We start from the raw sequence: 21,840 nt of genomic DNA, 5'->3' as shown, positions 1-21,840 counted from the left end.
TATTTTTAAATATGGTAGAGCTGGTCCTCCATAGGTATTTGGCTGTTCCCCTACAATTCATTCTAATCTAGATAAGTAATTTTTTCTTAAAATAAGTGCATTTGTTCTTGGATTGAGGAAGTAAAACAGACATTTTATCAATGGAACAAAACAATTTAAACTTAAAATAAGAAAACACTTTGCATTGTCTTACTTCAAGTGCATGTTATTGAATTATCTTATTTTAAGAGTAAAAATACTCACTCCATTGGCAAACTATCTAATTTACCTACTCAAATCAAAGGTAAATACACTTAATTTAAGAAATTTGTACTTATTTCTATGCCGTTTTTCCAGCATACTGGGAGCTGCAGGGAAGTGGGCGTTTTACTGGGACGGGCCATTTTCAATGGCTGGTGCTGCACAAATAGAAAACTGAGGCAAAAAAAAAATGTTGCAATGTAATAACAGAACATAAAAGAATTAGAGAGTAAAGTATTTGCATCCTTAGAAGAAAGATTGACCTGTACACTGGAAAAACTATCTAAAAATGAGCAAAAATTTCTTAAATTAATGGATTCACTTTTAATTTGAGCAGGTAAATGAGATGATTTGCCAATGGAATTAGTATTTTTACTCTTAAAATTAGATATTTGGATAAAATGCACTTGAAATAAGACAATGCAATTGTGTTTTCTTATTTTAAATGTAAATTGTCTTATTCCATTGGCAACGTATCTCACTTACCTCCTCAATTCAAGAACAAATGCACTTATTTTAAGAAAAAATGACTTGTCTAGATTTAGATTTTTTCCAGTGTATTCACAAAAAATGGGCTGAAATCACCTTTTTAATAACTTTATTATGAAAGTTTTTTTGAAAGCTCAGCAGCTGCTGTAGTTAAAATGTTTTTCTACCAGCTTATATTTACTTATTACTTCAATCGAACATTTTAGCAATAAACAGCAACATGGAAACACATCGTTTTGAGGTGAAGCGTAAATAAATTAGTTTAATAAGAACCAGCAAAGAAAAGCAGAGCAGGGTGAGTTTAGCTCAGATCTGATCTGAATGTGAACCATGATGGTTGCTGGGTTAAACCCGGCCGGTGGGACCGTCCCTCTGTGATGCCGGGTCGCTGCACTCTCCGAAAGGAAAGAGGCTCTGATGGAGCGGAAAGCGGTTTGGTTTTCCTGTGAGGCCCAGAGATATGAAAGCAATGTTTCCAACCATGACTGCTTGTTACTGTGATGTTGTTTCAGTTGCATTCAGGGTCCAGATCACAAAATAAAGGTGATTCAGTTCAACAAGATAAAGAAAAAGGAAAAGATTTCAGCAAAATGAAGCTTCTTTGGAAAGAATATTTTTATTAATAATGAAAAAGGGGTAAAACATTATTATAGTCCGCTCATGTTCAGAATACAAACTTCTGAAAGTACTTTAAATATTAAATTATTCCATCCTGTTCAATAAGTAATTTTCATGTGAATGTGCTTTACTGGAGGCATCCACACTAGAAATAGGTAAAGATTTCTTAAATTAAGTGTATTTACTCTTATTTGGAGTAGGTAAGTAAGAGGATTTGCCAATGGAATGAGTATTTTTATTCTTAAAATAAGTTAATTAGATAAAACTCACTTGAAATAAGACAATGCAATTGTTTTTTCTCATTTTAAATGTAAATTGTCTTATTCCAATGGCAAAGTGTCTCACTTACCTCCTCAGTTCAAGAAAAAATACACTTATTTTAAGAAAAATTGACTTATTAAGATTTACATTTTTTGCAGTGCATGTTTGTCAAAGAACACTACTGCCACCTACTGGTTTTCCAAATGTTGGCTACATATTACGTGTTTTTTCTCTGGCCAGAAGTTCGATGGGAAATCCTCCTAGCCTCGTGAGACCATCCTGATCTCGCGAGCTTTCAAGATTTCACTCGCTAATCAGTCTGGAGACTCTCCGTTAAAGAAAATTTGGAGCCGTTCACCAAACGAACGTCCAATCAGCGTTGGCTTTGAGGCGGGTTGAGGTGTGACGCAAAGAGAAGCGCCACAGTTCAGTCTATCAGCTCGCTAGAGTGAAACGCAACAACGTATTTGGAAAAAGACATGGCTGAGCAAACGTGGCTACTACGGTCTGTCAATTTTACAGAAATAACTTAATTTCACTCAATGCACCCCCGCCATTCTTCTGTGTTTTCATCTGAGAGGAAGAAGAAGAAGAATCCTTGCGATTGGCCCATGACGGTCGGGAGAAAACCAAACACGATTCCTGATGGGGAGGTGGTCGTTAGAGACTGATCGCCCCTCGTTAACCGCTGTACACTACACGATGCAAACCTCGTGAGACCATCCTGATCTCGCGAGCTTTCAAGGTTTCACTCGCAGATCAGTCTGGAGACTCTCCGTTAAAGAAAATTTGGAGCCGTTCACCAAACGAACGTCCAATCAGCGTTGGCTTTGAGGCGGGTTGAGGTGTGACGCAACGAGAAGCGCGACAGTTCAGTCTAAAGAACATGGCGGCTTCAGCCGATGAAACTAGCGTTGGCGTGGCTATCGAGCAAGTTTTATCGGAATTACAGAGTATTTCTTCACTGAAAGAAGAGCAAAACACGGCTCTGGAGGCTTTTCTCAGAGGAAAAGATGTTTTTGCTCTTCTCCCGACTGGTTTCGGCAAGAGTTTGATCTATCAATTGGCTCCTCTTCGTCGTCGCTCTGTTAGTACGTCATATGCTTCGTTGATCTGATTGGTTTATTTGGCCCGTCTATCACCAACATAGGCCAATCAGCTAACCAGTATTTTCGCCCCTTCCCAAATTTACTTTAACCGAAGATTTCCAGATGGATATGCGGAGCAAATCCATCTGGAGGAGTCAGGTTACAAATTACATGCATGATACATTATTTGAAAGCTAACATCTTCTAGTTTCTGAATATATACATGAAAATTGGGTGAGTAAAACACAGCCTAAACTGCATCAGTTCAAACATGACTCAAAGTTTTTTTTTATTATTATCTAAAATATTGTTTTTTTCCATAATTGTTGTTGATTGCAGATGTGTCTAGTAGTTCCCATTGATTTAGCTTGTAAAGCGGGGAGAATGGCGCTAGGCTTACCGCACCGTGACATCACTGCTGGAAGATGGCAGGAGGGAGGGGTTACTATATTTGAGCAAAAATGGCCGCTCCCAGAATCAGTGATCGCTACAAAATATATTATCTTTATTTTTTTGCTGATTAACGCTAAATTCATTAAATCACCGCGAACGGATTAGTTTTAGGTATACATTGGAACTGATCGACATCTAGATAAGTCATTTTTTCTTAAACTAAGTGCATTTGTTCTTGGATTAAGGAGGTAAAAGAGACATTTTGCCAATGGAACAATACCATTTACACTTAAAATAAAAAAACACAATTGCATTTTTTTATTTTAAGTGTATATTATCTAATTATCTTATTTTAAGAGTTAAAATGCAGATTCCATTGGCAAACTATCTCATTTAATTAAGAGTAAATATACTTAAATTAAGACATTTTTTACTTATTTCTAGATCGTTTTTCCAGTGTAAATAATGATCCATTGATTATTCCTTCATGACGGGACTTTTCCTTTACACTGCAAAAAATGTAAATCTAAATAAGTCATTTTTGCTTAAATTAAGTGCATTTTTCTTGAATTGAGGAGGTAATTGAGACAATTTGCCAATGGAACAAGACAATTTACATTTAAAATGAGAAAAAGACTATTGCTTTGTTTTATTTCAAGTGCATATTATCTAATTATCTTTTTTTAGGAGTAGAAATACTCATTCCATTGGCAAATCATCTTATTTATCTGCTAAAATTAAGGGTAAATACACTCAATTTAAGAATATATTTTACTTAATTCTAAATGGTTTTTGCAGTGTAAAGTCTGTGTTAGTTTGAGAAGGAAAATAAGATGAATATTTTAGTTTAATTAGTATAAATTAAAATACATTTAAATTAGTATGTTTTAGTCTTAACATATGTTGATTAGATATATCCATCCATCCATCATCCTCCGCTTATCCGGGGTCGGGTCGCGGGGGCAGCAGCTTAAGAAGGGAGGCCCAGACTTCCCTCTCCGCAGCCACTTCTTCCAGCTCTTCAGGAGGAACCCCAAGGCGTTCCCAGGCCAGCCGAGAAACATAGTCTCTCCAGCGTGTCCTGGCTCTTCCCCGGGGCCTCTATATAATGCATTTAAAATAAGATAATTGAGCAATTCTTTCTTATTTTAAATATAAAACATTTTATTCTATTGGCAAACCATCTTACTGTTGTTCTTAAATCAAAGGAAAGTTCACTACTTTCACGGAAAAGTGACTCAGATTTCTGAAACATTTAAAGTCAGAGGTGTTGCTGCTTCCGGATGTCCAACGTAACCCAAACATAACAGCAACACGATGAAATAAACGGCTAAAGAAAAAGAAACCGGACACAAATTTGTGCAAAATATACATGAAATGCATAAGTTTGGTTAACCTATAAGTTGCAGGAAAAAAACATTTTTACGTCAAATCTACAAATATTCTAATTACGGTTATGAATGAATTAAATAAATCCCAGGATTCAGTTTTTAACTTGCAGGCTTATTGACACTTTCCAACTCTCCTCTGATCAAAAACTCACATTTTCTTTCTGATAAACTTTTCATTTTCCTCCAAACACCTGAAACATTCCCTCCCCACATTCCCAAACTGTTTCTCATCGACGTCTTCTGCCGCTCGCTGCCATCCGCCTGGCGCTGTACAGAGATACTCCCATCCCGAAGGCGGCCATCGTCATGGCAACAGGCTCCATGATGCTGCGGTACGGCTGCACCTGAACCTCACCGGACATCTGCCTCTGCAGAACGGATGGACAGGCAGGAGAAAACAGCACTTTAACGGCGGTTCACCATGAAACTTAAAATATAACCAGAACTTTCAGACGGGAGAGGGAAAATATGAACGTATGGATGTTTATTTTCTACCTGTACTAAGAAGTTTCTGTTTTTAGATACTAGGAGGTGAATTAGATCACTCAGCCGCAGCTCTGTTTGAAATATTAATGTACCGACTTTCCATCCAGTCATCTTCAATCCAACGTTTCTATTAAAAATTAATTCCTGTAGGATAAAACAGCCTCAGCTGTGGGCTGCTTCGGGTCTTCCCTAAAAGATTCTAGAACAACACTGCAAAAACGATGTAGAAATAAGTCAAAATTTCCTAAATTAAGTGTACTTGCATTTAATTTGAGTAGGTTAATAAGACGATCTGCCAATAGAATGAGTATTTTTACTCTTAAAATAAGATTATTAGATAAAATGCACTTAAAATGAGACAATCCAATTGTTTTTTCTTATTTAAAATGTTAATTGTCTCGTTCCATTGGCTATATGTCTCTTTTACCTTCTCAATCCAAGAACAAATGCACTTATTTTTAAAAAAAATTACTTATCTAGATTAGAACGAATTGTGGGGGAACAGCCAAGGACCTACACTGCAAAAAATCCAAATCTATATAAGTCATTCTTTCTTAAAATAAGTGCATTTGTTCTTGAATTGAGGAGATAAAAGAGACATTTTGCCAATGCAACAAGATAATTTACACTTAAAATAAGAAAGCACAATTGCATTGTCTAATTTAAAGTAACTATTATCTAATTATCTTATTTTAAGAGTAAAAATACTGGTTCCATTGGCAAACTATCTAATTTACCTACTCAAATCAAGGGTAAATACACTTAATTTAAGAAATGTTTTCTTATTTCTAGATCGTTTTTCAAGTGTATGGAGGACCAGCTCTACCATATTTATTATTTATTTACAATTTATTGGCAAAGTGTCTCATTTTCCTTACAAATTCAAGAAAAAAGTCACTAATTTTAAGAAACAAATGACATCTAGATTTTGATTTATTTTTTCCAGAGAATGAATGGGGTTCCACACTGGAAAAAACAATCTAGAAATAAGCAAAAATTTCTTAAATTAAATGTATTTACCTTTATTTTGAGTAGGTAAATGAGATGATTTGCTAATAGAATTAGTATTTTTACTCTTAAAATAAGATATTTAGATAAAATGCACTTAGAATAAGACAATATAGTTGTTTATTTCTCATTTCAAATGTAAATTGTCTTGTTCCATTGGCAAAATGTCTCTTTTACCTTCTCAATTCAAGAACAAATGCACTTATTTTAAGAAAAAATTTAAATTTTTTTCCAGTGGATGAATGGGGTTCCACTGGGATCTAAGCTGGAACCAGTTTAGATTTCTCAGAACATTTGAATGTTTCTTAAGCTGGTTGTTGGTTGGGAAGCCGTGTTTTGATTTAGCTGGTTATCTTTTTAGTTAGTTGGTTGGTTTGGTTGGTTATCTGGTTGCCAGTTCAGTGCAATGATCAGGTTTTTTTTTATAAACCTTTATTTTTAAGTCAATAAGAACCAGTTCTTATTTACAATGGCGGCCTGACAAGTGGAGAAAACAACTTGGGAAGTGGGAAGTAGGGCTAAATATAAATACAATAAATCCGCCCCTGGGTTTAGTTAAAATAAATCAGTCTCTACACTCGAGGTTAGTGTGAGAGAATTGAAACACAGAGGTAGAGATTACGCTGGAAAAACCATCTAGAAATAAGTCAAAATTCCTTAAATCAAGTGTATTTACCCTTAATTTGAGTAGGTAAATGAGATAGTTTGCCAATAGAATGAGTATTTCTACACTGCAAAAAATATAAATCTCAATAAGTTATTTTTTCTTAAAATAAGTGTGTTTTTCCTTGATTTGAGGAGATAAGTAAGACACTTTGCCAATGGAACAAGACAATTTCCTTTTAAAATAAGAAAAAACTATTTTATCGTCTTATTTCAAGTAAATATTATCTAACTATCTTATTTTAAGAGTGAAAATACTCATTCCATTGGCAAATCATCTTATTTACCTGCTCAAATTAAGGCTAAATATACTTAATTTAAGCCATTTTTTACTTATTTCTGGATTGTTTTTGCAGTGTACTCTTAAAATAATATATTCACATAAAATGCACTTGAAATAAGACAATGTAATTGTGATTTCTTATTTTAGGCGTAAATTGTCTTGTTTCATTGGCAAAGTGTCTCTTTTACCTTCTCAATCCAAGAACAAATGCACTTATTTTAAGAAAAAATGGCTCATTTAGATTTCGATTTTTTCCAGTGTAGCTAAAATCTCTCCAAGTATGTAACAGAGCCTCACCTGGAGGAGTCGGAAGTATCCCGGAGTCAGTCTTCCCAATCGGAACATCCTCCCTGTTGCTGGAGCCGCTGAGGAGTTGAGGAAACCACAGTAAGGATCCCTCACTGCATTCTGGGCGACCTGAAGGTCTCCATCAGGAAGAAATATTTGCTTCATATGACGTTCAGGCCTTTAATTTTTAGAACATCCCGTTTCAACACCTGCAGACAGGTTCTGACCTGGGATGATTTCCATATTTTAAATCCACTAAATATTTCATATTACAACAATTCTTAGCATTTTTTTGCTAAATAAAAGACCTTTTAGTTTTGAGTGGATAAAATTTACACATGATAAATGATTTCATAAAGGTTGTAATAAACCAAACAACATATCAGCTCAATTAATTAATAATAAGAATAAAAGACATCAAAAATAATCTAAAAACCTTGTGGTTTGCATCCATTTTACTTCCAGTTTTTATATAATTTATCTACAGCATCAGGGATAAATTATTCTTTAGAAAAAAACTGAGTTTCCTCACAGTTTCCAGGGTAGAATTGGTCCAGACGGGGTCCAGGAGCAGCAGCGGAGCTCAGCTCTGAGATCTTTTGTCTGGCCTGGACTGCAGCGAGCTGTGATGAAGTTTCATAAAAAGCTCCGTCCCGTCGCGGATGATCACTCCATCCAGTCTGTGAAATGATGAGTGCAGAAAAAAGTGGCTCTGTGCAGCTTGTTGCACGCTTGAGGGAACATGTGTGTTAATGCACTGCAGTGACTTATGTAACATGAACACAAAAGACTATAAAACATTTTAAAATTGGCTTCATTTGGAACAGAAAATATCAGAAAATGTGGAGGCTGGAGCCACATGGTGGTTATATTTTTATTTATTTCATTTTGTAATTAGTTTTTTCTTGCCCTGCTGTTATGGTGTGCACACATATACGAGCAATGGAAGATATTTGTTCTCATTTGTTAACGTTTCTTTCCTTTGTTTTTCGTTGCTATGGTGGGAGATGAGCCTCTTTCCTGACGAGCAAAGGGGCTGAGAAGGCGCTCGTTAAGCTGACCATGTTCCACTATATATGTTACCCTCACGTGCATGGGCGGTTCTAGACAGGGGCCAACGGGGGCCAGTGCCCCTGTAGATCATGTTCTGGCCCCTTTTATGGCCCCTGTACTGAAGAAATAATACTTAAAATTTAAATTAATTCTAATTATGATCTGCACTGGAACAGACATGGTAACTGATAGGTTAATTTTTTTTTGTTACAAATTATGTTTTACTAATTATTTAAAAACATCCGGTCTTCAGTATCTCCCTCATTATCTTATTCCCATTCATATTATTCTCACTGCAGGCCTTGATGCTCAATTCCAATTTTTTTCTGAAATCTAATTTCTTTGCGTTGCCGTTCACATTTCCAAATATATGCGACTTGTATGTGATCTCCTGTGTGAAATGCATTCATACAGCTCAAGTGTTGATGTTGTTTCCCTTATAAATAATGGATGCTAGTTTGAAGAAGGTCCAGTTAAACGTTTGCTTGGCAGCTTTATTCCAGGAAGTTCTTTCAAAGCTGTGGGGAAATGAATCGCTCATGCAAACTGATGTTTTAGGACAGAAACATGGCAGGACTATAAGGTAGTGATTGTGCAGACTGGGTGACATCATGTCTGTATTTTCAAGTCACAGTGTTAGGGTCAGAACAGAAGCAGCTGCTCATGGAAAATACAAACAGTTTGTTGTGCAAAAGGTTTTTCTCTCCGTTTTAATTCAATTTTTACAAGCAGGAACGCAGGAAACGCAGGAAAGTCTCCTCTTGAGCCAGGATTTCTGGTACCATCAGTCTGCTGAAGCTTTGCATCTCCCTTCTTCTGGTTCAGATTATAGTTCTGCTGAGAATCACATTGACCCCTGCGGGACCCTGATCCGCCGAGGTCTCTGCTGCCAGGATGTGGCCGATGAAAGGCTGAAACACAAGCCGGACGTTAGAGCTACTCAGAAATCAAACGAATCGTCAGACTGAGTGCAAATGCATTTTTATTATGATGTTTTTCTGTAATAAACGGCTTTCTAATGTCTATTCTAACTGGGCCAATGGGCTGATTAATGCAGACAAAAGAAAGACGTTTAGGTCCAGAGGACGGAGTTTAAGGTGGACTCCTCATGCCAAACCAAAGATGGATATGCAGCATCATGTAGCTCCACCTGCTGAGGTCCAGATTTGGTTCCCAGTGGTGGTCTGAAACCAGACTGATTGAGACTCTCTCTGAAGGGAACTGTGGAGGTTCTGGATGAACAGGAGCTGCTTAAAGGAAAATTCCGGTTTTTAACACTTTTAGCCCATTTTCTGTAGTGTCCAGGATGCATTCGAAGGATCGACACCAAAATTTTGACAATTGGTCCTGTCTCTGCTATTTGGCTCATGCAGAATCCCCCCCTGGCTGCTTCAGAATGGCTTCCATAGTGCATGTCCAATAATGTCCTTAAAACAACCTTAAACGTTCTTTTTTTTAAATATGCTACTCACCGGGTCGTCAGCGCTGTTCAATGACGTTCCAAAAAAAGTTTCGTGAAGAAAAACCGTTCCTGTCTTGTTTTATTTAGCATTTTGTAAATCCCAGAACTAATTTTTCCGATACATCACAACCGCTTATAAACTTCCGCTTCCCGTTCGAATCTGAAGCGTTGCACACTCCAGACCACTAGTTGGCGACAATGTCTCTATATACTCCTCCTCAGTATATTCCGGTTCAAAACGGTATCCTCTACCGTCAAACTCAAAGTCCAATATGTCCTCCTCAAGAATCCACCTTTCGTATTCTATTTTCAGAGTTTTTTAAAGTGTTTAACAGAGACGTTAGCACCTCGACGTCGGAGTACACAGAGTGAAACGAAAAGACTACAGCTAAGCGTAAACAGGCCCCATTTCCGTTTCCGGTGGCGGAGGGATATTGACTATTCCAACAGAACTCAATGGGATTTACAAAATGCTAAATAAAACACTACAGGAACGTTTTTTCTTTACGAAACTTTTTTTGGAACGTCATTGAACAGCGCTGACGACCCGGTGAGTAGCATATTTAAAAAAAAGAATGTTTAAGGTTGTTTTAAGGACATTATCGGACATGCACTATGGAAGCCATTCTGAAGCAGCCAGGGGGGGATTCTGCATGAGCCAAATAGCAGAGACAGGACCAATCGTCAAAAGTTTGGTGTCGATCATTCGATTTCATCCTGGACACTACAGAAAATGGGCTAAAAGTGTTAAAAACCGGAATTTTCCTTTAACGCCAACATGGACCTTAATTGGCTAAAAATCCCAGTGATTCCTCATTAAGGTGGTTTATATTTCTCATCATATTATGAATCTATTTTCGAAATAGAAGAAAAACAATCCCTAGCCTGGCCCTAATACTCCGTCATAATTAAGCTGCATGAAGTCAAATTTCCATTCAATTAGGTTTAATTAAAATTATATGTCTTATAACTTAAAACATTTTTGGCTTGAAAATGTTCATTTGGGATTATCATTAAAATAAAAATGTAAATCCCTTAGCATAGCAAAAAAGCTACTCAAAAAATTTTAGCTATATAAATATCTAAAAATTCATATAAAGCTATTATTTGAAATATTAGGTCAAAATACATTCATAATTTAGGAATTTTACATATTTTTTAACTTAATTTAAGTTCAAATGACAGTTTTCTATAAATGTTTGGTTGTAGTCCAGCAGTTTTCCCTCTGGCTTCTTGGGCCCTCTTACACCTAACATTCAATCATCAGTAAAAAATCTTGGAGTAAAATTTGATGAGAGGTTGAAATTTGATCGCCAGGTTAGTTCGGTCGTAAAAAATAGCTTTTATAAGTTAAGAATTGTATCAAAAGTGAAAGGGTACCAGCCACAAAAAGACCTGGAGACCGTAATCCATGCTTTTATCAATACAAGATTGGATTACTTTAACTCTTTATATGCTGGCTTGGACCGCTTATTTTACACCGTCTGCAGTTGGTACAAAATGCAGCTGCCCGTCTCCTTACTGGCACACGTAAACGTGACCACATATCACCTGTTCTAGCCTCACTGCACTGGCTCCCGGTTTTTTTTTAGGATAGATTTTAAAATTTTATTGTTTTTTTTTTTTTTTTTTTTTTTTTTTTTTTTTTACAGTGTCCTGTCTGGCAAGGTGGCAATAAGAATAATTGTCTTGATGCCAAAAGGAGCCCAACAGATTTTACTTTCACAAGTGTAGCGGTATGGCAATTGCCATACTGCTCCACTTGTTTCATGTATATAAATTGCTTTATTATAATTATGCAGGGAGTTTTACAGTTCATATGGACACTGCAATGTAAGTAGAGCAGAAAAACAGAAGAAGAAGAAGGAAAAAGAAAAAAACAGGACAAAAGATGAAAGAAAGAGGAGATAGGAAGGAGACAATGACAAAACATTTTCAGTCTGCTTCAACACCTGTAATGAGATGGAAAAAAAAAAAAAAAAAAAAAAAAAGAACAGCACAACCAAAAAACATGGTACGAGATATACAATAAAGCAAACACCTTGAAACTATCGCTAACGTAATATTATTAAGTCTGACATGTACTCTGTGTTACCTGAAGATATGAATGGGGGGTTTCTGTTTGGAAGTGAATCTCTAAGTACCTGAAGCCTAGCACCTGTAGTTGTTTGTGAGGGTGAACTTGTGCATGTAAAGTTTTAACCATAGAAAAAATGCTCAATAGTGGTTGTGGAGAGCCGGAGAGGCACACCCCCCAGAGCACTGAGTCCAGCGCCGGGAGACCCAAAGCCCCAGGCGCCCAAGGGGACCCCAGAAGCGAAGGCACCAAGGCGGGGCCAGCCCCGGAAACCAGACCCCACCAAGGCAGGAGGAGAGACAGCCACAAAGAAGCCCCCCAGCCACCGCCATGCCGGCGCCCCGGGGAGCCGCGGGGACGAGTCCGCGGGCCCCGCCGGCAGCCGGCCACCCCGAAGTAGGGCCGGGCACCGAACACCAGCCCCCCCACGGCGCCGACCGAAACGTCCCAGCCCCACAGAGCACCGAAACACGCCCCGCCCCCCAGCACCAAGCCCCGGCGACCGGCCGCAACACCCACCGCGACCGCACCACCCAGGAAAACACTCAGGCGGCCCCGCCCCCGGCCGGGGCCCATGCGCATCCGCCGCGAACCGGCCGCGAGCGCCGCGGGACCCCCCCCAAACGCCCCCCCGGCCAAAAGCGCAGCCCCACCCCACCAAGACCGATGCCAACAGCGCGCAACGAAACACATCGCGCGCAGAATCCGCCCGAGAGCAGAAAAGCCGCCCGGCGCAAAACAGCAAGAAGAGCAGACCGCAGCCGGCGCAACCACCCCCCCCAGCAGCCCGAGGGGCAGCACAAAGCCAGAGCGGAGCGATCCGCGCCGCCCCCCCACCGGACGATGCCAAAGCAGTCCAGCCACGTCCGCCGCCCCCCCCCGCCGCCCGCACCAGGCCCTGACACGCGGCCAGAGCAGCTCCGCCGCCCCGGCCCCCCACCACGCGCCGGCCATAGCCACTCCAGGCCCCCACCCGCCCCGCAGCCCCACCCGCCGCGATCAGCGGGAACAGAGCAGCCCCGCCATGCCTCCAGGAGGGAAAACCCACCCGAATACCTAGCCAGCGCAGCCAGCCCGCCCAGACCGGCCCCCCAACACTACCCTCGCCGGAGCCGCCCGGACCCCCACACACCAGCGGCGCGCCGCCAGCAGGACCCCCACCCAGCAGGCCCGCCCGCCCCCCGAGAAAACAGACATGCCAAACCCCCCAAAGGAAGAAGAAAAAAAAAAAAAAAAAAAAAAAAAAAAAACAATGCCCCCACAATGCGACAGCGGACACCAGACACCGACCCGCCCGCAACCGCTCCCCCCCACCGAGGAAGAGAAAAAAAAACATAAATAAATAGGTAAATTAATTAATTAATTAATAATTACAATTAAAATAAATAGGCAAGAGGAGAAGTGCGAGCGGAAAAACCGGAGCCCAAAACAGGACCCAAGACCCGCACCCCACCATGCCGTGCAGCTCCCCCCCCCCCGAACCGGTACCACAGAACCGGCATAGGAAAGAAACACCGCCCAGGAACCGGCATCGTAGCGAAGGCACCGGCACCGACCCCGAAAATCCCCGAACAACACCCAGCCCCACCCCGAAGCGGATCCAGTCCCAGGCCCCAGGGATCCGAGGCCCCAAGGGCACCCGATCCCCAGACAGGAGCCCCAGCAAAGCCCCGGCCGGCCGGGGCCAGCGGAGAGGCCGCCAGGAATGAGCCAGCAGTCCCCCGGGCATCCACCCCCAGCTCCACCAGTGCACCGGTGAGCCCCGACGCCAGCCAGCGGAGGGAGAGCAGGTGGGGGGGAATGGGCTCCGCACTTAGCGGAGACTTGAGATGTATTTGGGAGAGGGTGCGGTTGAGACCCCAACATGGGAGAAAAAAAAAAAAAAAAAAAAAAATTTGAATAAAATAATAATAATAATAAATAAAGAAAATAACAACGCAGACACACATTCACACATAACACTCACATCCAATAATACCAGGACCAAAAACCCGGTGACACCGGTGGTCGGTCCCGGGACTATCGGATGACCCCATAAGTGAACCTAAAATCCGGATGTGAGGGGAGGGGAGCGGCGACACCGCCACACCAACCCATCTCTTTCCTGCTTCAAGCCCGGCCCCCCACCCCGCACACGGACCGGACCACCCCCAGCAAGAGCCCCCCCCCGGGACCGGGGCCCACCCATCCCGCGCCGGCCACCCAACCAGAACCGCCCCCCCCCCCGAACAGAAAGAAAAAAAAAAAAAAAAAAAAAAAAAAAAAAAAAAAACCTTCAACCAGGCACTTCATGCCCCTCCATCCAACCTTCTTTGGGGAGAGCAGAGGTGACAGCCCCGCCACCAGCAGGCCACCTAGGCCCCGCAGCCAGCCCCAGCCAAAACCACGGACCAGGCGGCCCATAAAATAAGCCCCCCCCCCTGTGGCCCTGACCCCCACCCCCCGAAAATGCCCTACATAGATGTGTGTTGTGAAAATGATGTAGATGGAAGTGTCTAAAATGCAAAATAAAATTGGTGTGGGGGACGTCATCAGAAGGTGTGGCCCTCCAGTAACGACCCCCTCCCCAAAAACCTACATGTGTGGCAGAGTGATGGAGCAGGCAGAGGGAGGATTTCGGGGATGGGGAGCAAAGGACTGGGGTGCTTGCTGCACTCCCAGGGAGCCAGCTCCCCCGCTGACTCCAATAGGCACCCCCGTTCCCCGAGAGCCCCCCCAGAGAAGGGGGCCCCACCAGTTTCACCACCATAGCCCGGGGGCACGGGACCGGCAGCAGGACCCACCAGCCAGCCGGGCACGGAGCCGACACCACCACCACCCCCCCGTCCTGTCCATCATATTGTTTGTTTTTAAAGCTCTTAATGGTCTAGCCCCCCAGTATTTGACTGAGCTTCTCCAAATTCATGCCCCGGCCAGAACACTGAGATCCTCTAATCAGCTGCTACTGGCGATGCCTAAAACCAGTCTTAAAACCAAAGGTGATCGAGCCTTAATGGCACCGAGGCTCTGGAATAACTTGCCTTGGCATGTTAGATCAGCAGGCTCCTTTAAGGTTTTTAAATCCTCTTTAAAATCACATTTCTTTTCCCTGGCTTTTAATCATGTCTAATTTATTTTATTCTAAAATGTATTTTAATTGAAACATTTATCCTATTCTATTTTTATGTGTTTATGTATTTTAGCCTTTAGCTTTTATCTTATGTTCCTTAACTGTGATTCCTGTACAGCACTTTGGTCAACCCTGGTTGTTTTAGATGTGCTTTATAAATAAAGTTTGAGTTGAGTTGAGTTCTATAAAATCATAAATTGGTACTCAAGAAAAACTGATAAATTTAGCTGTAAAAATTAGTATATTTGTTTTTATTGAAAAAAACCATTTAGTAGATAAAAACTGGGATCCTATCTCAATACCACTGAAGCTATCGCCTTATTGTTTTTAAACAATTAGTAAAAAAGAATACAAAAAAAAAAAATGAAATAGATCCAAATAGCAGTAACAATGTCTGTTGCAGCATATGTCATCATAAGAATTTCTTTTAGTATTGTGTCTTCATAACAGGGGCCAGGGCATGATCTACGGGGGCACCGCCACCAGTTGGCTCCTGTCTAGAACCGCCCATGGCTGCAGGAGGTCAAACAAACATTCTTTATGTTTTCCAGTGCTGTAAAAATTTCTATAATACATTTAAACAATAAATGTAAACATTCTTGCAACGAAACTTTGCGTCATCATAGCCATAGCTACCCACGTTTCAGCGCGGCGCCAGGCAGTTGGCTGTTGCAAACCAAGCACCGTGTGGGATTCAAAGAAGAAAGGAGCAAATCATTTGCTTTCATTACCAATGAGGAAGGATTGCCTGCATTTTTGCTTCGGAATGAGAGGTTGTCAGATAATAAAAAGAGTCATTTGGAACGGTATTTCCAGGGAAGACTGCTAAACTTGCAACCAAGTTGAGAGAAAGAATGTGATTGCAGATCTTCTGGATAAATAATTAAGAAGTGGATTGCATCTCCAAACTCCACTACTGCTGCTAGTTTGGTTGCAAACATAGAAAACCGTCCACAGATCAAACAGTTAGCGCTCTGATGCAGGGATGGAAACTTTCTTCCATTTTTTCCCCAAATCCTAAAATAAAAAAATAAAAAGGAGCGCTGTTGATGGAGGATGTGGGATTAGAGAGCACTGCTCTGATGTCAGTTCCTGCTTGGCTCCTCGCGACTCAATCAGCTCCTCCCAACAGAAACACGTCCCCCATAGAAAGATTCCTTTTTTTTTGTTTCTATAATTTCATCAATGCAACAAAACCTGAACTGCACAGTGAATGGCGGTGAAGCGGCGCGCGGTGAGAGCGTTCACTGCTCCTCCTTCACCTCATGCTACTATGTGACATTTGCTCCAGGATAAACATTTTATAATGAATGCTTATTATATATTTAAGGTAGCCCAGGTAGTCCTTATTTATAGTGGGAGGCTGATAGAAGACTTTTATATTTTTGCGGCTCCAGACTGATTTGTTTTTTGGTCCAATATGGCTCTTTGAGCACTTTGGGTTGTCGACACCTGATCTAAATATTTTTACTCTAATTTGTAATAAATTGCTTGTTCCAATAAACTGATTTAAGAGTTAAATTAATTAAAGGACAAATGTCTCGTTCATCTTTCATAGAAGAGATCAGATCAGTGGTTTCTTAGCAGAGGACTGTACCATGAAGCAGGATTACTGGGTTAGCCAGACAGCTTTAATTGACCTTCTTGTCACAGTCTTGGTTTTCCATTTGTTGTCCTCTGCTGCCCTCTTGTGTCCTCTTTCCCTTGCTCTGTTTTCTGCTCTGCCCTCACTTGCTTTCAATCCCCTCGTTAGCCCTCTCTTTGTCTCTGTCCCCTTTAAAAGCCTCCCTCTTCAGTTCCTGTTGCTGGATCCTCGTCTAACGTCTGTCTGCGTACCTCGTCTCTCCCTGGTTCCTAGAGTTTGGTTTTCCCCTGATGTCTCCTTGGTTCTGGTTCGTTTGTTATTTTGTTGGATTTTTTATTTCTGCCTCTGTTCCTGTGAACCTCATTAAACCCACCTAAATTCACCTCTGCCTACTTGCCTCTGCATTTGGGTCCTCAATCAAACACCAAATCCTGACACTTCTGAATAGAAAAAGCTTCCTGGATGGGAAGCGGAACGTCTTCAAACTTGGAAACAAAGTCCAGTGGATTGTTTTGTTTTTTTTACTTTTTTGGAATGACTATGACCTGGATGACTGAGACTCTTTGCCAGCATACAGCCCTCTATTGGGGAAAAGAGGACAAACACTCAAAGCTTTCCCAAAGCTCCGTGGACCGATAGGATGCTATAGGACACTGGGTTTTATGTGACGTGATTAAACTGGATCCACATAGAAAGGTTCTTAGAACCAGCCAGGAAAGGTTAAATAGAAAGCAGGTTTAAGGAGGGTGTTGGTGTTAGACCTTTGCAGAGCGATCAGCTGCAGAGTCCTCATTCTTTAGCTTTGAAGTTCTGAGGACGTTTCGAGCTCCTGCTGTTTCTGGTGAGACTTCATCTGACATTAAAAAAAAAATGGAGTCTGTTTTATAACAATAAAGACAAAATGAAACTAAAAGCTGCTTCACAGGACAGGAGTCAGAAGGAAGGCTGGTAGGAGCATTTTAACAGATCTTCAGCACCTCTGTGTAGAAGAGCATCTCCTCCCTGATCTCCTCCTCCTCCTGCTCCTTCAGGATGCAAGTTTGTTCCTCCATGATCCTCCTCGCCGTGTCCTCTGATGTCCAACAGATGGAGCTCAGAGCTCTTTCGTCCGAGCTGATGGGCTTCACGCCTTCCAGGACCAGTTCGCTGTTAATCTCGCTCCAAACCTCCCCGACCTGCAGAGAAACTCAAAGCTTCGTCAGCTGAAAACTAACCTTTAGTGAAAAAGGAAGCAGAGTTCAAATTTAACCAGTTTTTGTTCCAAAGGGAAAAAATAAAACAGTGAAATTCATTGATTTGTGTTGATCTTTGCAAAGACAATGAGAAAGTGGAGCATGTTGGGCTTGGTGTTGCAAAGTAAATTTGAAATCTATGAATTTGTTCCCGATTTATAGATTTACAGAGTTTGGATAAACAGCCAGACCTGTTAAAAAATAACAAAGAAGGCAATAAAGTAATGACTGCATTTCCGTTTTCTTTTCCTTTAACTCCTAACTGTTGATTCATCATCCATGAGGCCTACATAAACGCCAATTAATGTCAATTAAATAACCTAAAGGCGGCTCACTGAGTAAAATCCAGTTGAAATCGTCCATGTAGAGTCTGTCCCTGTCAGATGGAGGATCGGACAGTGAAGCTAAAGGGGAGCTTTATATGAAGCAGATAACAGGCATGGCTGGAAGATGGTTAAATGAGATGCTGATCCAGGAGATACCAACAAGAAATTAGAAGTTCTGAAAGTTAATGGAAAAGTCATCAAGTAATAATCAATGGATTATTATTTATACCTAAAACTAATATGTTCACTGTGATTTAATGAATTTAGAGTTAATCAGTAGAAAAAGTCTGGGAGCTGCCATTTTTGCCCAAATATAGTAGCCCCTCCCTCCTGCCATCTTCCAGCAGTGACGTCACGGTGCGGTAAGCCTAGCGCCATTCTCCCCGCTTTCCAAGCTAAATCAATGGGAACTACTAGACACATCTGCAATCAACAACAATTATTGAAGATTTCCAGAGGACTTCACCATTGAAATTCACCAGAGCTATAGTGAAACTGACAATGCCCACGTGCATGGCAGCTGGATGCTGGAATACATCGGGTAAAAGTGGAAAAAAAAGAGTTATTCCACCTTTCTGATTCCTGAACCTTGGATAATAGCGCGTTGTGACAAACACCAGATACAGCACTGGGACTTGATCAACAGCCGATACCGCACCGTGACGTCACTAACCAGTAGGTGGCAGTAGTGTTCTTTGACAAACATGGATGCCTCCAGTAAAGCACATTCACATGAAAATTACTCTGAATTAAAAACACTGATCATTTATTGAACAGGATGGAATCATTTCAGATTTAAAGAACTTTCAGAAGTTTGAATTCTGAATATGAGCGACTTTTCCTTTAAGCTTCTCTGATCTAACCCCACATGATCGATCGCTGAGCCTGGCTGCAGAAACTGGATGATGACATCAGAAACGACTCTTCTGGTGGCACCATTTTTTCCAATAACAGTCTGAGTCCCAGGCAGCACGGATGAACGATAACATCAGGTTTCCTCTTTGGTCAGTAAAGTCTTGGAGGGTAAAAGATCCAGCAGGTTCTCCAGAGGGGATCCCTGCTGAATGATTCTTCAGGATCTGATTCTTTTGTGTAGGTGGAGAAATCTTTGAATCTTCTTCAGTCAAGCAGGAAGCTTTAACTTTAATGTTCTCTCACATCTTTGCTTTTTTAGGGTTGTTTTTCTATTTCCAGTTTGATTCTTTTTTATCCGTTTAATCATTTCATTTATTGAAATCTGTGGAAATTTTTTTTATTTTTCTAAACCTAAACTTTATTTGTTCAACTTTTTTTTGTCTAAAACTGTTACCTTGAAATCCAAGTATCTCCTGATGATGCCCAGAGTCATATAATCTTCTGCTAACAGGCCAGGAAGCCCCTGGAAACCTGGAGGTTTAAAAGAAAAACAAACAAACATGGAAGTCGTCCCGTTCTAAAGTTTCCTCAAACCAATGCAGTGGTTCTGGAGCTGCATAGACCCGCCACTTTGTAAATCAGAAACTTTGGCCAAAAATATTGAAGAATGTTAGCAAATAAAACCATTAGTGTAAGCAATATTCACCATTATAGTTTTTATTTCGGTTGTTCATGTTTGTTAGGACTCCAGTCTGTGTGGTTTGTGTTTTTGTGTGTTTGTCTTCCTTCCTCCACCAGGCGGCGCCTGGTCCTGATTCACCTCCTCACACACCTGCAGAGGGTTACCTCATTAACGGAGCGCTCTTAAGCTGCTGACTGCCACTACCTCGACGCCAGAGTGATTGCCAGTTTTGGGTACTCTAACTAAGCTGAGTTTTACTGAGTTAAACTGAGTTTTTGTCAACCTGAGTTTTAATCTTGCTATTTTTGCCTTTGCCTCTCGGCAGGAAGTCATCCTGCAAACTGGACGTTTTCGGACCTTCTCTCCCTGGAAGGATCAACTGAGCCTCAAACTGAGCTGGGGATTCAAACTGGAGGTTTGGATCCACTTTTCTCCAAGGGATCGTTTTGAGTTTCACATTGAGCAAGGGATTCATCTCCACAGTCCGTTCAAGTACCTCAGGAAATCTGAGTGGCAGTCAGTTTCTCCGTTCTCCTACAAACAACCGCATTCTGGGTAAACCCTGTTCAACCTCCACCGAATGAGACAAACACTGGAACACCCCACACCGACCGGAGTCAAAGAGTCAACCACTTTTCTGAAAACATTAGTCTGCAAACCTTTTCTCCTCTCCAAGTTCGAGAATCAATTTTTCCACTGAACCTGAACTAACCGCAGTGTCTTCCTCTCACCTTTCAGTTCTGATTGAGCAGTCTAAGGAGCTAGGGGAAAAGGAGACCAACACAAGAGGGCGATAGAGGGCAACAAATAAAAACCTGAGAACTGAAATATAACCAGAAAACACAACAAAATAAGAATTAAACCAATAAAACTTGAAAACATGGAGCAAAGTTAAACTGAATACTCAAAAGTGTAACGATCTTGATTTTGATCTTGATTTTTATGTTGGATTTTTGGATACCTGTTTTTGTTGCCTGATCTCGCATTAAACCCTCCAAGAACTCACCTCTGCCTCTCAGCTTCTGCTTTTGGGTCCAATTAAGAAACGTTAAACCAAATCGTGACAGAAGGAACCAGCCAAACATGGACCCAGCAGAACTCGGCACGGACGCTCTGAGGAGAATCTCTCTCATTCTAGTGAATGCTCTGGACTCCATATCTACTCTCAGTCCACCTTGGAAGAGGGTGAGTGCGGCTGACCAATTAAAGCCGATCTTCCTCTCTAACTCCTCACTTCTATCACCCCCAGTTTTATCTGAGCTATTCGAGGAGTTGGAGTGGAACCGCCAAGCCGCCTTCGCCCAACTCTGCAATAGACCTCCACCACCCAAACCATCATTCCATCACCTTCCCATTCTGCTGTCTCTTACCTCCGATCCTGTTCCCCCACCATTACCAGCTGTTGGTCCTCCCCTGCCATCTGCTTCCTCCAGGCGTAAGCAACGCCGCCGGAGGAGGAAGACAACCACCTCTCCGGCGGTTCAGCCTGACGCCTCCTCTCCCTCTCCGGCGGGTCAGCCTGACTCCTTTTTCAGCCCCTCTCTTAACCTGGTTGGTTTCCCCTATGGTTTTAGTCGCCACCTCCATGACAAACAGCTAGCTTCTCGGGCTGGTAGGTTTAGACCACCTTCCATAACTACACCCCCCACAGTCAGAGCTCCCCATATACCAGAGTCAGATCTCTGGGGCTTCTTTTATGGGGAGAGGGAAGATCTTTTCCCTTTTCTGCCACCTCCATCAGCTCTTAGCAGTCCAGTTTCCCTAGCTCCAGAACCAGTTAGCCTAGCACCAGAGGCCGTTAGCAGGCTAGTTAGCCTAGCTCCAGAGACCCCTGAGCCTGGTCTTTGCCGTCCAGAGACCCCTGAGCACACTTTCAAAGAGGCTTCAGAGTTCGGGGTTTGTGGGAGTACGCCTCCAAGAGCCCCTCAGCGGGCGCTCCAAGCCTCCAAGAGCCATCTGCGGGCGCTCCAAGCCCTCTCTGAGGCTGTACCTGAGCCGCAGTCGGTGGCCCCCTCGGAGGCTGTACCGGAGCCGCAGTCGGCGGCCCCCTCGGAGGCTGTACCGGAGCCGCAGTCGGCGGCCCCCTCGGAGGCTGTACCGGAGCCGCAGTCGGCGGCCCCCTCGGAGGCTGTACCGGAGCCGCAGTCGGCGGCCCCCTCGGAGGCTGTACCGGAGCCGCAGTCGGCAGCCCCCTCGGAGGCTGTACCGGAGCTGCAGTCGGCTGCCCCCTCGGAGGCTGTACCGGAGCTGC

The 21,840-nt window shown here is 42.2% G+C and overlaps 1 protein-coding gene and 1 long non-coding RNA gene across 2 annotated transcripts in view; both read right to left on the bottom strand.

Moving 5' to 3' along the window:
- Positions 1–4,198: 4,198 nt before the first annotated feature.
- LOC119790510 lies at positions 4,199–8,001 on the bottom strand. Its single transcript, XR_005281727.1, has 3 exons — positions 7,741–8,001; positions 7,218–7,337; positions 4,199–4,848 (listed from the first exon to the last, which is right to left on the bottom strand). It is a non-coding gene; the product is annotated as an uncharacterized LOC119790510 (long non-coding RNA).
- Positions 8,002–8,848: 847 nt separating this feature from the next.
- The window catches only part of LOC119790488 (cilia- and flagella-associated protein 69-like), a 30,044-nt gene continuing 17,052 nt past the window's right edge, over positions 8,849–21,840 (bottom strand). Inside the window, exons 18-22 of the mRNA XM_038296032.1 lie at positions 19,362–19,438; positions 17,472–17,669; positions 17,313–17,347; positions 9,412–9,493; positions 8,849–9,172 (exon numbers count right to left, since the gene is read on the bottom strand). Coding sequence (XP_038151960.1) covers positions 9,083–9,172; positions 9,412–9,493; positions 17,313–17,347; positions 17,472–17,669; positions 19,362–19,438 — 482 coding nt within the window. The 3' untranslated portion in view covers positions 8,849–9,082. The remainder of the gene's footprint in view (positions 9,173–9,411; positions 9,494–17,312; positions 17,348–17,471; positions 17,670–19,361; positions 19,439–21,840) is intronic.

Source organism: Cyprinodon tularosa, unplaced genomic scaffold, assembly GCF_016077235.1.
Source record: "Cyprinodon tularosa strain WSP-4 unplaced genomic scaffold, ASM1607723v1 ctg366, whole genome shotgun sequence".
Classification (NCBI taxonomy): domain Eukaryota; kingdom Metazoa; phylum Chordata; class Actinopteri; order Cyprinodontiformes; family Cyprinodontidae; genus Cyprinodon; species Cyprinodon tularosa.
Note: the sequence above shows the minus strand (reverse complement) of the source record. Positions and strands in the feature narration are given on the sequence as shown.